General features: G+C 30.5%; 2 protein-coding genes across 28 annotated transcripts in view; one reads left to right on the top strand and one right to left on the bottom strand.

The window, feature by feature from the left end:
• The window catches only part of LOC106054873 (poly(rC)-binding protein 3-like), a 370092-nt gene extending 364629 nt beyond the window's left edge, over positions 1–5463 (top strand). For 23 of the 26 annotated variants that reach the window (XM_056003498.1, XM_056003496.1, XM_056003494.1 and 20 more), the window contains one exon: positions 23–5463. In XM_056003498.1, coding sequence (XP_055859473.1) covers positions 23–380 — 358 coding nt within the window. In that variant the 3' untranslated portion in view covers positions 381–5463. The remainder of the gene's footprint in view (positions 1–22) is intronic. The other 3 variants (XM_056003518.1, XM_056003519.1, XM_056003517.1) reach the window with 2 other exon arrangements.
• Positions 5464–5621: 158 nt separating this feature from the next.
• The window catches only part of LOC106080027 (eukaryotic translation initiation factor 4B-like), a 36424-nt gene continuing 28245 nt past the window's right edge, over positions 5622–13800 (bottom strand). The window contains exons 13-17 of one of the 2 annotated variants that reach the window (XM_056003488.1): positions 11312–11559; positions 9836–9944; positions 9695–9722; positions 8915–8981; positions 5622–7234 (exon numbers count right to left, since the gene is read on the bottom strand). In XM_056003488.1, coding sequence (XP_055859463.1) covers positions 7166–7234; positions 8915–8981; positions 9695–9722; positions 9836–9944; positions 11312–11559 — 521 coding nt within the window. In that variant the 3' untranslated portion in view covers positions 5622–7165. Of the gene's footprint in view, positions 7235–7260; positions 7926–8914; positions 8982–9694; positions 9723–9835; positions 9945–11311; positions 11560–13800 lie in introns of those variants that run through there. The other variant, XM_056003489.1, reaches the window with a different exon arrangement.

Below are 13800 nucleotides of genomic sequence, written 5' to 3' on the forward strand. Positions count from 1 at the left end.
TTCTTTTTTTTCTCGTCCTCAGCATGGAATTGCATAAGACTTTGACCCTTGACCCTGCCTCGTTGCCCCCTGTGTCGTCTATGGCTGGCCCCCTGCCTCAATTACCTCCCCACCCCATGGCCATGACTGTTGTCAAATCCCTACCACCTCCGAGCATGCTGGGATTGAACAGCATGGCCAGCCTGAATGGTATGGGCCAGCTGGTCGACCCTGCCTCCATCGGTGCTCAGGGACCACCATCTTCAATATCACTAGCTTGTTCGTTGCCCACACCATCAGCTATGACAGGTGGGAAGCCACTTCAAACCAAAATGAGGGTGGGACTTACAGCTACATCAGCATTCAAGGCAGCGGAACGGCCCAAGTTCTCTCCCTACTGACTAGACCCATATTTTCAAATGTAAATTTACTTTAGTTGCAAACCCTTTTGTTTATTGTATACATATTCCTAGATTTTAAAACTATTTCAGTAAAACAATATCAAGGTTAAAAAAAACAACTAATGAAACAACAACATCGTTTAAAAATTTTTGATCTAATAAAATTTGAAATCTAGGAACTATGTTTGAAAAGTCTGTAATTCCATTTTTCTACACCTGCATAGCACATTTATAGTCAACGTTTGTATATTGTTTAATGTATAAGCATTTCTTGATTGTCTGCAAAAGATAGTCAATATTGCAAACACCTAATTCAAAATGATAAAATGACATACATTTTTTTTTATAAATTAGTATAAAAGGAATCAATAACATAGCAATAAAATTGTTTTATAGAAATTGTGCAATTAATTCTTAATGTTTTGTTCTTATTTTATTTTTTATTTTAAAATTGTCTATATATATATACTATAATAAAATAGTGATAGCAAATTTGGAATGTGATTCATAATGTTCAAACTACTGTAGTATTGTTATGTACTTCCTTGAACTTAATATTTAGTACTTGAAGCAATATTTTGTAATTTGATACCATCAACATTTGTTGATAATAATTTGTGATTGAAAAAGTTCTTTTTTACTACACTGCTTTTTAATTGAACTCAAGTAGTAGGGTTTAATTAATTTAGTTAACCTAAAATTTAACTAAATTTAATTGACTGAAGAGTATTTCTCGTATTATACCCATATCACAGCAATATGTCTGATATTACCTTGTAACAATTTCTATTTTTAAAAAATAACTAAATAAATGGATTTTTGAAAATATTTACATATATTAATGTTTAACTTAACATCTAGGTCTAGCTAGATTGTTCTAGTAGGAATATTGTTTACACATGTATACACTGTCAGATATTTCAGTAGATTTTATTTCATTATTTCCTTGTTATGCTTCAATGGGATAAATAGATGCATTGCTGACAAAGTCCATACCTTTATATATGTGATGTGATGTTCCACCACAACCTTCTGTGAATAGAGTCAGTTTTTTTTTGTATTTAAAAAGAAAAGAGTTCTTTTATTTTCAAAATGTTCCATGTATATAGTTGATCAGTATCAAGTAAATAAATTTAATATTTTATTTTACAACTATTTATATGTAATGGCTTTAGATGAATATGGAAGTCATAAAATGGTGTGATTCTAAAAATGGTGTGTTTGTGAATATTGTTAAAATAGATTTTGCTTGGAATAAAATAAAATACTCATACTTTAATTTGTTTTAGTAACATAGCATTACATAGCATTAAAGTCAATTACATTCATTGTTAAGTATGAATTATGTAATCCAGATATTTTTTGGTTGTTGTTTTTCTTTCCTTTCAGTTCAATCATTTATTTGTTGCTTCCATTCTTCCATGGTAGTAGATCATAACAAGACATCCTTGGCAAATGTTGATTGTGAATGTTTGTCCTAGTTGTGAGGTGTTCTGTGGTTTTTGAGTGCATGTTTCATTGTATGGTGTTTAATTGAATGAAACATTCTGATCCTGAATCCCTAATTGTCACAATTTGAAAACTTTGGTGAAAATATTTCAGTATACTTTACACATGGACTGTTCAATGATGAAAAGATTAACATGTGTCTGCTGTCCAACAAATGTAGTAGGCAGCAACCAATGGCGTGTAATGTTAGTTTTTACTTGGGTAAATTATTCATTTGATATTGTTTAAAATCTAGTCCAGTCATTGTCCAAACTTACAGTATTTTCAACAAATATTAGCATTTTTATTGTATTCATTTTGTTATGATTGAAGTTTGTTTTATCTAATCAGATAAGTATTCACACACAAATGTTATTTGCACAACTAAGTAAAAAGAATTTCATTTCTAATAGATTAAATCAATTCTAAAATAGAGGCTTGATTGTTTTGTAGTTTTGTAATGTTTGTTTTTACTCAATTGTGATTTAGGCCCACAGGAAATGATTGAGGGAAATTTATTCAACATTGACTCACATTTTCCCCCCCCCCCTCCTCCCATAAGTCATCAAGACAATAGCAAGTTTGAATGTGTGCAGCACATGTGTTCAGAGTTTCACCCTAAATGTAAATAAATGACTGAAGTGAAATGAACAATGTCACAAAGCAATTCCTTGCACCTTCATGTGATTTCTATTAATGAAACTACTTGAACCCACCAATACATTGAAATGTTCATGCTATATTACTTGTACATCCATTGCCATAACAATGTTGACAAGAACTATTTTTATAGCATTATTCAAGCATTTTAACAATTATTCTATTTTATTTGAAGTATGGTATTTCATCATGTCCTTTTTTCCTTTTAACTTGCCAAATAATAAAATAATTTCCAAAAAAATTCTTTTATTGATGGTTAGCTAGTTAACCATTGCTGCTTTCAATTCTTATTGCCAAAAACCTAAGGAAATAATGAATCTTAGTAATAATACCCAAATCTTGTTTGAGGTGGAGACTATTTAGTTAGCTGAAGGAGCTGGAAGATAAGTCATCCAATAGTGAAGGAAAAAATATTCTAGAATGAGTTTGAAAGAATCCCACTTATTTTGTCATGTAGATTTAAAAATAAATTCTTTCTTGGACCAAAAATGCTAATAATTCATACGTTATAGTCTAGTTTTTGAAGATTTAATAAAGTACAGCAATTTCTATCCCATAATGTCATTGTTTCTATTTATATATATATAAACTGACTGACTTCATCATTGTAATTTGTTTTGTGTTCTATTGATTAATTGCATTGATAAATTGTATAACATTTATTTCCCCATTTAGTCCTACATACATATCTTTGTTTAATTTGCTTATTTAATAACAAAGATATATTTTTGTAATCCCTGTATGTCTATCTATCTGGGTTGATTCAAGAATGTTTATAAGGATTAAGATGACCTTCTATGTACTGATTTCAATAGATCTATTTTCTGCATGTATTTCAACATCTTGTACTTAGCAACAGACTGATTAGTGTATCTGCACAATTTATATATTTCTGACTACAAAGTGCAACATTGATAATGAATAGTTAATTGGGCTGACATATTACACACAATCTATAGCTTACTGTTGACAATGTACACAGTGCAATTAGTTTGTGCCATAATGGAAAATAAGAGTTGCCTGTGACTTATGTTGTACAACAAACTGGACAACTTTGAACAAAATTGGCTGTGAAAAAAATATTTTGAAGCCAAATGCATGGTTGTATTTGTTTCTGTTAGCCTTTTTTTTTTTGTCCCTGAAACCCTTTCAAGTGTTTATGAATTATAAGACTCTATGATGCTAATGCTAGTGACAACACTTCTGCTCTTGTTCATTATGTAGTACTGGGTACAACAATCTTCATTCTGCACTTATTAGTACTGGCGTCAATTAGAAATGTATGTTTTTATTTCTTCCTCTTTGTCCAGATTTAGCTACCACTGTTTGACAACATGCCTTAAACAGTGATTGCATTGTTCCACTTTCTCTTAGCATGGAAACATCTGTATTACCTTAGATGATACATTAGAAAGGTAGATTAACTAAGTCTACTTTAGAGATTATCATCAGGTCAATGCATATTTAGGGGAATGTGTTTCTTCTCCAAAATGTAACCTATGAAAAGTATTTATTTAGAGGTCAAGTGAAAGTAATACCTTACATTTGTGTTGGTTGAAGATCTATTATTTACCTTGTTCACTACATTTGTGGCTTATTAAATTCTCTGGATAGCCAAGTGCACATTAGTCTGCACATTGTCTTTCCCTCAGAAAAAGGTTGTGATTTTTTTCCTTCTTAAGTTAAACTTACAAAGAAAAGAAAAGAATATTTAAAAAGGTATAAATCTAATTATTTACACTATTGTATAGTTCAACAATTTTTGTTGTATTCAATGTGAATTTCCTTGTGACTTTCTCTCCATGTGCCCTTGATTGTGTGCTTAAAAGACAGTAAATGCACTGTATATTTTTTTAAGTTTGCAAGGTACAACTTTACAGCGAATATATTCTTATATATATTACAACTTATTTTCCCCCATGCATTTCATACATTTTTTGACTTTTATTGAGTCCCTTTATAGAGAGAGTGTAGTTGAAAGTAACGGTAATTCTAATTGCATTCAATAAACAATATTTTGCTCAAAAGACATTCTTCACCCAATTCTCTAACTAATGAAGGTCTGAAATAGCTAGGACATTGTGTTTCAAGTATTAATCTCTAGAGTTTGGTAGAATAGGTCTACAAATAACTTGAAATACATTTTCTAGATATTCCATTTTGTCATGATGTGACTAAACTAAATCTATCGAACCAGAATCCGAAAATCTTTATATTATTACAAAAGGGTTAAAAAAAAACCTAACCATTTTGGAGAAATTTCATTGGTAAATGTAGCCTACCAGTCTCAAGGTTATTATCTACTCACAAAGACTGTTTTTTTCTTTTGATAATTTAAAGGTACAAAAATGATGATATGCTGACATAGTCCTGCTGTGTACTCTATTATGCTGATGGAAGGTGTGATTTTACAATTGTGATTTTTTTTCAATGTAAAAGTATAAATACAATTTTATTTTCTTATTCATTCAATGTTTTGGTAAATGATGAAGTAAATCAGTGTTATGGAGACCAATTGATCATTGACACTATAGAGTCAGCCATTTAACTCTCCAGTATAGGTAGATTTTGATAAGCCAATTACTGGAGTTCTGTATATTGACCACATATTATGTAGGGGTTAAATCTGATGACATTGTCAACAAGAGTTTTGGTATTTGTGTCCTATTTTAAGATTCATTTCAAATATCCAAATATTTACTCACAATTATGGAACTAAATCCATCCAAATTTTTACTATCTACTACTACTGTACTTGAGCCAGTACACTACTGGTGATCAAATGTCACCTAAATTGTGGATTATTGATGTTACCTTCTATTTTGAGACAATTCCTAAATTCATTGGACTCCATAGAGTGTGTGATACATTCATTCATGCATGACAAGATTCTATGAATGCATTGAAGAATGGGAAATAAACAGTTTCAATTTTACATGGCTTTTTGTTCACTTCTTCCAATAGAATGGTTGTTTAGTATTCCTATTGTAAATATTACTTTCAAAACAAATCTATCTTTCAAAAACTATCTACCAATATTTTATATAAATCTACAATAATAGATTTGGATTAAAAAAAAAACAATAACTGCAATTTACTGTTTCATACCATTTATTTAACAATGTCTGACATTTTAAAGCACACATTGTTACAACATCATTATTTGGCCTAATCCACATACTGTTTCACTATCAATCCTTAAAAAACTAAAGTTTTTACAACTTGTACATACGACATATTAAGCTTTCGCAAAATGCAATTTAATTGAGTGAACTTGAAAGATTTATTTAAATATTTATTTTCAATCAGCAGTTATGGTTATGTGACACTAACCCAAAAACCAAGTTAAGAACAATTATTAAATTAGTTCACCCATAAGTTGTACAAAACTCTTTCTCTGTTTAAATTCAAATAATAAAATAGAGCCACTGACGCCCTATGAAATCAATGTACATCACGACTGACTATTAAATTTTCAACAATATATGTTGACTTACAAAGTTATCATAACATTCTTTCAGCATTACAAGTAAATCCTTCATAATGCAGTGAAACATCAAAATTTAAAAAACAACACTATATATATATATATATATATATATATATATATATATATATATATATATATATATATATATATATATATATATATATATATATATATATATATATATATATATATATATATATATATTATATATATATATATATTATATATATATATATTATATATATATTGTGTTATGCACTATTTGGTTTCTCTGACATAATCCATTATACAGAAGAACAACACTATGTTGACAGAACATAGTAATAATTTACTACACATTAGTAAATTAACAAATGAAAAGATAAACACTATACAAATGGTATGGTCATTAAAATAACATCTGAAATAATTGAACTATAACAGCTCAATTAAAAGTTAATAACCAGTTTGCCAAGGAAAGTAAAACCAAAAAAAAAACAAATGAGTCACCTTACATCCATGCTCTATTCAGTACAGATGGTGGGGGAAGCACAATGCCACTATGTTGTCAGCTATTATGCTATCCAAGCTTATCCCAACAATACAACAGTAAAGAACAAGGAGGGAAGTGTCTTATCATTCAACACAATGAAACAAGGTCATAAAAATATGTAAAGTATTATTATTATAAAGCATTTAGGAGAAAACTGTACAAATGTCAAGTTAAATAATCCAATAAGAAATGAATGTTACAGTCAATGTTGATTAACCTCGATACCCAGCAATCAAGTCATAATAAATTAAAATAAAAGTGATATCCAATAGATCACACACAAGTTCACAGAAAAATCCAAGTCATTATCTAGCATTTAGAAAAACAAATTTTAAGAGGAAATTACACGGTTCTGTTTGAAAAAAAACAAAAAAACATTTAAAATTATTTTTTAACAACATGGTCTTTGAAACAGTGGTTTTTAAAATAGTAATTCATTTATACATAACACATTGCGAATGATTCCATACAGAAATACAGATGATCATTGTAAGAAACATTGAAATAGAGCACTAGGAGCATTCAGTTTGATTTATTCAGGGGTCCATGTCTGCTTGGTGCAGAGTCTCCAGATATGCACATGTTCACACACTCATTGAACTAAAATGTACACAATCATGAAACATCCTCAGAATCATTGTCATCCTCATTTAAAAATGCAAATTTGTTTTTGTCAGAAAAGTCCTTAAAAAGAAAGAGATAGTGATGAATTAAAACAACTGTGTAGTGAATGTCAGAACTAACTGAAGATTTACCTAAAATTAACAATGATGAAGTCAAGCTTTACAATGATCTATGACAAAATACAATCAGTATTCTGAGAGACACAAACAGAATTTAAAGCTTATTTTATCCCCAATTAAAAAGTTATTCTCAATCATTGTGTAAGGTGCTGTTAAGGCTTTGATATTAAGCACTCATTTCATCTAATATATAAATAAATATGTTTATTTCTAACGTTTGCTGATATATCTGACATGTTCTTTTGGTGTTTATAATGTTCCCTTTCCCCTCTTCATTTTTGTGGAAAAATCTTATAATATATGTATATGTATAATATATAAATAAGTAGTACAATGGTAGATATATTCTAAAGCTGGGTGTTATATTACTTCTTTTTGATGTAAGGGATTTCAATATTATCCTGCACATACTGTGCATGATATACTTTCTTGATGCTCGTCATTTTTAATATTGAGATGTTTTATTTATTACAATAAACGCTGATTTCACCCATTCTCAGGAGCATATTCATATAACCTATATAAGCTTTGAACATTAAAGTTATAAATTATTATGGTAAAAGACTTTCACTGTTATTTGTGAGGATCTAGATTGAGACTTTTGAACCTAGATCTATATCTAAATTCTTGACCTAAAGATGAGAAAAATAGATAATGTAAATAGACAGATATTGGATGTTTAGATACTTAGATCTAGTTCGCATTCTTCTGAAAATGGAAAAATAATAAAATCCATTTTTTTTTTCATAAAAAAAATCAGATAAAATTTTGGATCTTTTTTTTTTCTCCTGAAAAAATGGATCAAATGAAATTTTAACTTTCACTGGCTTTAATAATGGAGGATTTCATCATAGATTTAGATTACATTCCCAGTTAATCTGTCCCATCAAAATCTTTATGTCACTATTCAATGCTAAAAACATAAAGAATATTGTTTGTATTTTTGAAAATTTGATGACTGTAACAAAGCCACTATTTTCTATAATGGACTTCAAAACTATATTTTAAAAAAGTAAAAAAAAAAAATTTCTAGTTTCATCAGGATAAAAAGTTTTGTTAATAAAATTAAGAAAAAAATTAAAATGAAGATTACTAACTGAAAATTTGAAGCAATGGAAGTTACTGAAAACTTCTTTTATAAACATTTTGATAAGGCAGAATTATAAAACAAAAACTAAATTGTGATCATTTAAAGATGTCAAATGATTAAACAAGTTTAAATTCATTATGGCTCTATACAAGAACAGATGACATTCTTATATTTTTGACCAAAAAAAAAAAAGAAAAACAATTATTAATTCCTAGTTATAATCTCTTTCCTACACTACTGGTAATTACAGATCCCCACAATATAGCTGGCAAACATTTCAGAGGTTAATAGCAATAGGTATTTGCAAGACAAATGTTATTATTAATATTGGAGATTTGGTTTCAAAATAAGGGTCATTAATAATAGTTACTGAAAATAAACCTAATTTTTAAATAAATTAAAAATTAAGATAAACGCCATTTTGTAAGAACTGAGTGTATTGGAGTCTCAAAACCATATACAATGGACAAAAAATATGAACTCATAAATTAAATGTCATAAATTAAGTATTTGAAACCTAAAAAAGGTTACCTTTGTTTTGGTTTCTTCATATTTAGGCATTTCATCTATTGATCTAGGCAAATGCTTTTCTTTAGACCTAAAACAAAATGTTGATTACATTTAGTTTGTTGTTCCAATTGGCCTAAGTCTTAAGCATTTCCATGACAAAATTTAGATTTTAGGAGATTTAAGGATGAAAGGTGTGTGTATATATATATATATATATATATATATATATATATATATATATATATATATATATATATATATATATATATATATATATATATTTATATATATATTATATATGTATGTATGAGTGTGTGTCTCCGTTTGTGTGATACAAAAACAATGTCATTAGCTGTGGTATGTCCACAGAAAATGTAATAAAAGATATCTTATAATCAAGTAACAATTTGAAGTCATCCAAAAACTGAACCATTTTTTTTTTCAAAGATTTATTAAAGAACATTACAAATGGGTTGCTATTCCATTTTTTTCTAAGAAACATTTTAGAGATGCCATCATAATGTATATTCTCTGCATGGAAATGTACATTTTACTTCCTATGTGTATCTGATGGATACTAGAGTTGTTGTGCATTTGAGGTAATGTTTTATTCTCTCATTAACTGTGTTTAAATCCTCCTCATAAACAGATAAAAAAATATAGGCCTAAACAAAATCTTTCATTCAAAAATCAAAAAATATAGGCCTAAACAAAATCTTTCATTCAAAAATAAAAAAATATAGACCTAAACAAAATCTTTCATTCAAAAATCAACATTTTAAAATAGTGAGAAATACTTACTTTCCCTTTAGCTCTGGTTTTCTTTGTGCTGAAAATAAGATAAAAACATGTTTACAATTAGTTGAAAGGACTATTGAGAATGAAAACTAGTTACTGGTATTTCTTATCAATTAAGGCTTTTTTTTTAAACATAATACTTACAAGGACCATTTTGACTTCCATTTTGTTTTTCCTTCTTTCCAGGTGGGACATCAGTTTTTGATGAGCTCCTACCCTTACCTTTAGAATTAGGATCTCCCCAAGGATTGGGCTAAACAAAGAAATAGGAAAACCCATTGTGAATTGTTCGATAAGCAATAAGTTAACAAGTCAAGAAGTGTACATTTCTACTTATGACTAAATCATGGATGCAAGCAACAGGGCCCTGTTTTGCTTGCAACCATGCATGATGCCTCTTATCTTCACAACATAAATAAAACATTTACCGCTATATATACAGAATAGATCCATCAATTTACACTTATCTATATCTAGGTCTAATAAAGAAACTAGTATGTATTAGACTCACTAAAGTCTAAACTTTAACTTGTCTAAGTATAGAGTGCCACTAGAGTACTAGAGCTACTAGTTAACTAGATATTAGATTTTATCTAGATTTAGATCTAGCCTAGACCTAAATCCAAATTATATACTCTAGACACTAATCTAGTAATGATTAGTAATGCTAGATGATATAAGTCTAGCCCTAGCTAGAATCATCAGCTAGAGTCTTGCCTTTTTGAAAATAAGTTTTTTATTATTACATTTAGACTATACTAGTAGAATATATCTGATAATTATTGTTTATAGATACGTCATCTGACGATCTCCTTTAGATCTATGCTGCTTCTGCCCAGGGACTAGACCTAGTCAGGCTAGTGGTAGATTGTAACTAATTATTCTAATTAGCTAGATCTAATAGTTAATACTCATTGATATCGATCTATCATCACCTACTGAGATGATCTAGACTATATAGGACATAGGATTATAGCTAGGATAGATCTAGATTATTCATGCGGGGATGATAAGGTTATTTCGCATTTTCGGGTAAATACATTCAACTTTTAAAATGTAGAAATAAATCTAGATTTCTAGACTAGATCTAGCCTCTAGGTCTGGTTTCAATTTTTATGCCCGCAGATCAAACTTATTAGAATTAGATCTATTTACTAAATTAGGCGTCTCACGCCGGCGCCATACGGATTTGTTTCTAACTTTTGTTTACGTTTTTGATACAAAGCGAAAGTTCGGAAATAATAGTCTTTCTTTGAATTCGACTTCTTAAGTTTTAGTTTGAAATATCAAAACGTTATTGAATGTGAAAAAAAAAAAGTCCGATATCAAGCCAGCAATCAGTCAGACTGGCGTTTGCAGGCAAGCTTTTTCTTTTACTTCAATTTTGCAGGCATGCCAGCTATAGGCAGCGATCTTGCATCCACGCTAAACACAACTATATTTTAATTCTGCTTATATTTAATTGCTGTTTTTAGCTAGATTTTTTTTTTTAATTGTAGTACTTTTTCTCTACTCTGTCAATTTTAGTAGCTAAAAATGACACATCCCTACACCAAACAACCTTTAATGAAAGGTATATTAGAAATGATTCTAATTTAGTTATTCTTCAGTATTACATACCTTAGAGACAACAGGCTCCTTCTTGTCAGCTGATGAAACACTGGCGTTGTTAGATACATTGGTAGTACTTGACAGGGCTGTACTCCCCTCTTTCTTCCTGGTCCAAGGATTCTCTTTAGGAGGGGGTGCTGGCACAAGCTTAGGAGCTGCTTCACTAGACTTGCTGGCTGTTGGGGACTTAGCTTCTTCCTTCAGACCACCATCATCAGATGTGTATGAATGTTCACTGTCACGTCTTGCTGCTGGGGCTGAAAAAAATCATTAGAATGCAATGTCTTCTTTAAAAAAAAAGCCCCAAATATTAAAGACCAATAGTTACTCTTGTGTTATGTGCAATAGAAAGATACCATCAATTTTTTAATACTTTTGGATAAGAAGAGCTATATGGCTTGTTAAGAATGCTTAAGAAATCTAAGAAGATAAGAAGTATGGTGAAAAATGGATATGCAAATACTTGCTGGTTTAAACCAGGTCAACAATGGCATCGTCATTTCTTTTACTTTTCCTCTATAATTGCTTAAACTTTTTATCTCTTTACTAGACATTCAGGATCTTCTTCTTTCAAGGTGGTTTTACAGAGAAGGATGTTTTTAAAAAATGGCTCTATTTTCTTAGATGTTTTGGATGGTAGGATAATCTAGCTCAAGATTATCATTTTACATGCTATTAAATGTTTTATTTATATAAAGCTTTGTGACAATAAGGAGAAATATTTAAAGTTCTTTTTTAATTTGGATAACAAATATTTACCTACATCCTAAAGACTATATGACAGTAAGTTTTCATCTAATATTAAAATAATTCATTTTACAAACAAAAGGCATGCATTCTCCTTTAATTCAATACTAATTACATTATTTTCTAAAAACAAAAAAATTTATTAGTTTAACAGAAGCTTGGTAACATACTCAGAAAGGGTGAAAAAGTTCTATCCAAATATGGAAAATAATTCCAGAGTCAGAATTTGACTAGTGTAATAAATCAAGGCTTCTGCACCAAAGTCAATATAAATTTCCAGGAGTTTTCCAAGAGAAATAATAAAATTCTAGGACATAAAATTCAGCCCCAAAAAATATAAAAATAGCCAAAGTTGGTGTAATTTAGGTTTAATAATTAAATACAATTACCACACTCATGATAAACAAATATCCTCTCATCACTGTCCATAGTTAGTCATCACTGTCCAAAGTTAGAAAATTCATGTGTTCACATGCTAGCTAAAGAAAGTATACAATCTATCCAGTTGTTTCCTAAGCAGGATACATGGTAGGTAGTGCTTCTAAACTGACTCCAGCAGAACATGGTTATTTATAAGGAGGAAAGGTAGCTTTGATGCATTTGAGGATCATTGGATGTCTTGTATAGAGCAGCCAGGTCTCCGAGTCATAAATAAGTGTGGCCAGAACCACTTCTTTATAGACACTGATTTTTGTTGGAAGGCAGGAGACCTATTTTGGCCTACTCTAAATTGAAGGTGTCCAAAACTGTTGGCCTTAGCAAGACAGTTGTTTATTTCTCAAGACAGTGACATAATTGGACACTGCTGCCTAAGTTTCATTCAAATATTACATGTGAAATGTTTATATCATATTGTGGGATTGTATTTAATGATTTAATTGCAAGTACAATTGGAGAATACTTTGAATAATAATAATAATAATCTTTATAATCCATGAGGAAATTGACACTGAAGGACTGGAATGCAGCAGAACTTGGGGTTAAAATGGAATTCTGCCATGGTGTAAATCACATTTAATGCTATCAGTCATCTGCACTGACACAGCCAAGCAAAACCAAACTACTCAAAATAGCATATAAATCATGTAAAGAGGCATCAAAATCATGGGTATTTGGGCTTTAACCATTTTAAACTTTCTTCAATCACCATCATCCTCATCAAACTCCATTAGAGTGAGGGCTTGAGAGGCTCAAATCCTCTCTTGCAAAAGCCTTGGACAGAAACCCTGCTGTCTTGCGTAGTGCATAAATGTCGCCATACAGGTAGAGAATTTTGGGTTTCCCAGACCTGTCGAGACGGAGATCAGCAAGTCTGGGGCAGTCAAACAGAATATGAGGCACGGTTTCCTCTTCTTCCCCGCAGCGGGGGCACCGTGAATCAAAATTTGGCCATAACCGCGAGAAATATGAGCCAACAGGACAGTGGCCTGTCCTGCACTGTGCTATAATAGCTTTCTCAGGCCTGGACAGCCTCCACCACGGGGAAGTGCGGTCAGGGCGCCTCATGCGCTCCCAGACTCCACAGGCTTTTTGGGACTTGTCCCAGCACTCAAACCACTTTTCCATTTAACTTTCTTCCATGGAGATTTTTCAATTAGTTTGATAACTGTTTGTCAGCAGAAACTTTCTGCTCTTCATCAGGAAATTTGAAACATCCCTAGCACTGGCTTTACTTTTAGTTTTTTGACACAGACTTGGCTTTAAAGCCTATTCTGCAGGTAGAAGATTTTTTTTGTCTGTCTAATCTACAC

The sequence above is a fragment of the Biomphalaria glabrata genome, chromosome 11 (assembly GCF_947242115.1).
Source record: "Biomphalaria glabrata chromosome 11, xgBioGlab47.1, whole genome shotgun sequence".
In the NCBI taxonomy this organism is placed as follows: domain Eukaryota; kingdom Metazoa; phylum Mollusca; class Gastropoda; family Planorbidae; genus Biomphalaria; species Biomphalaria glabrata.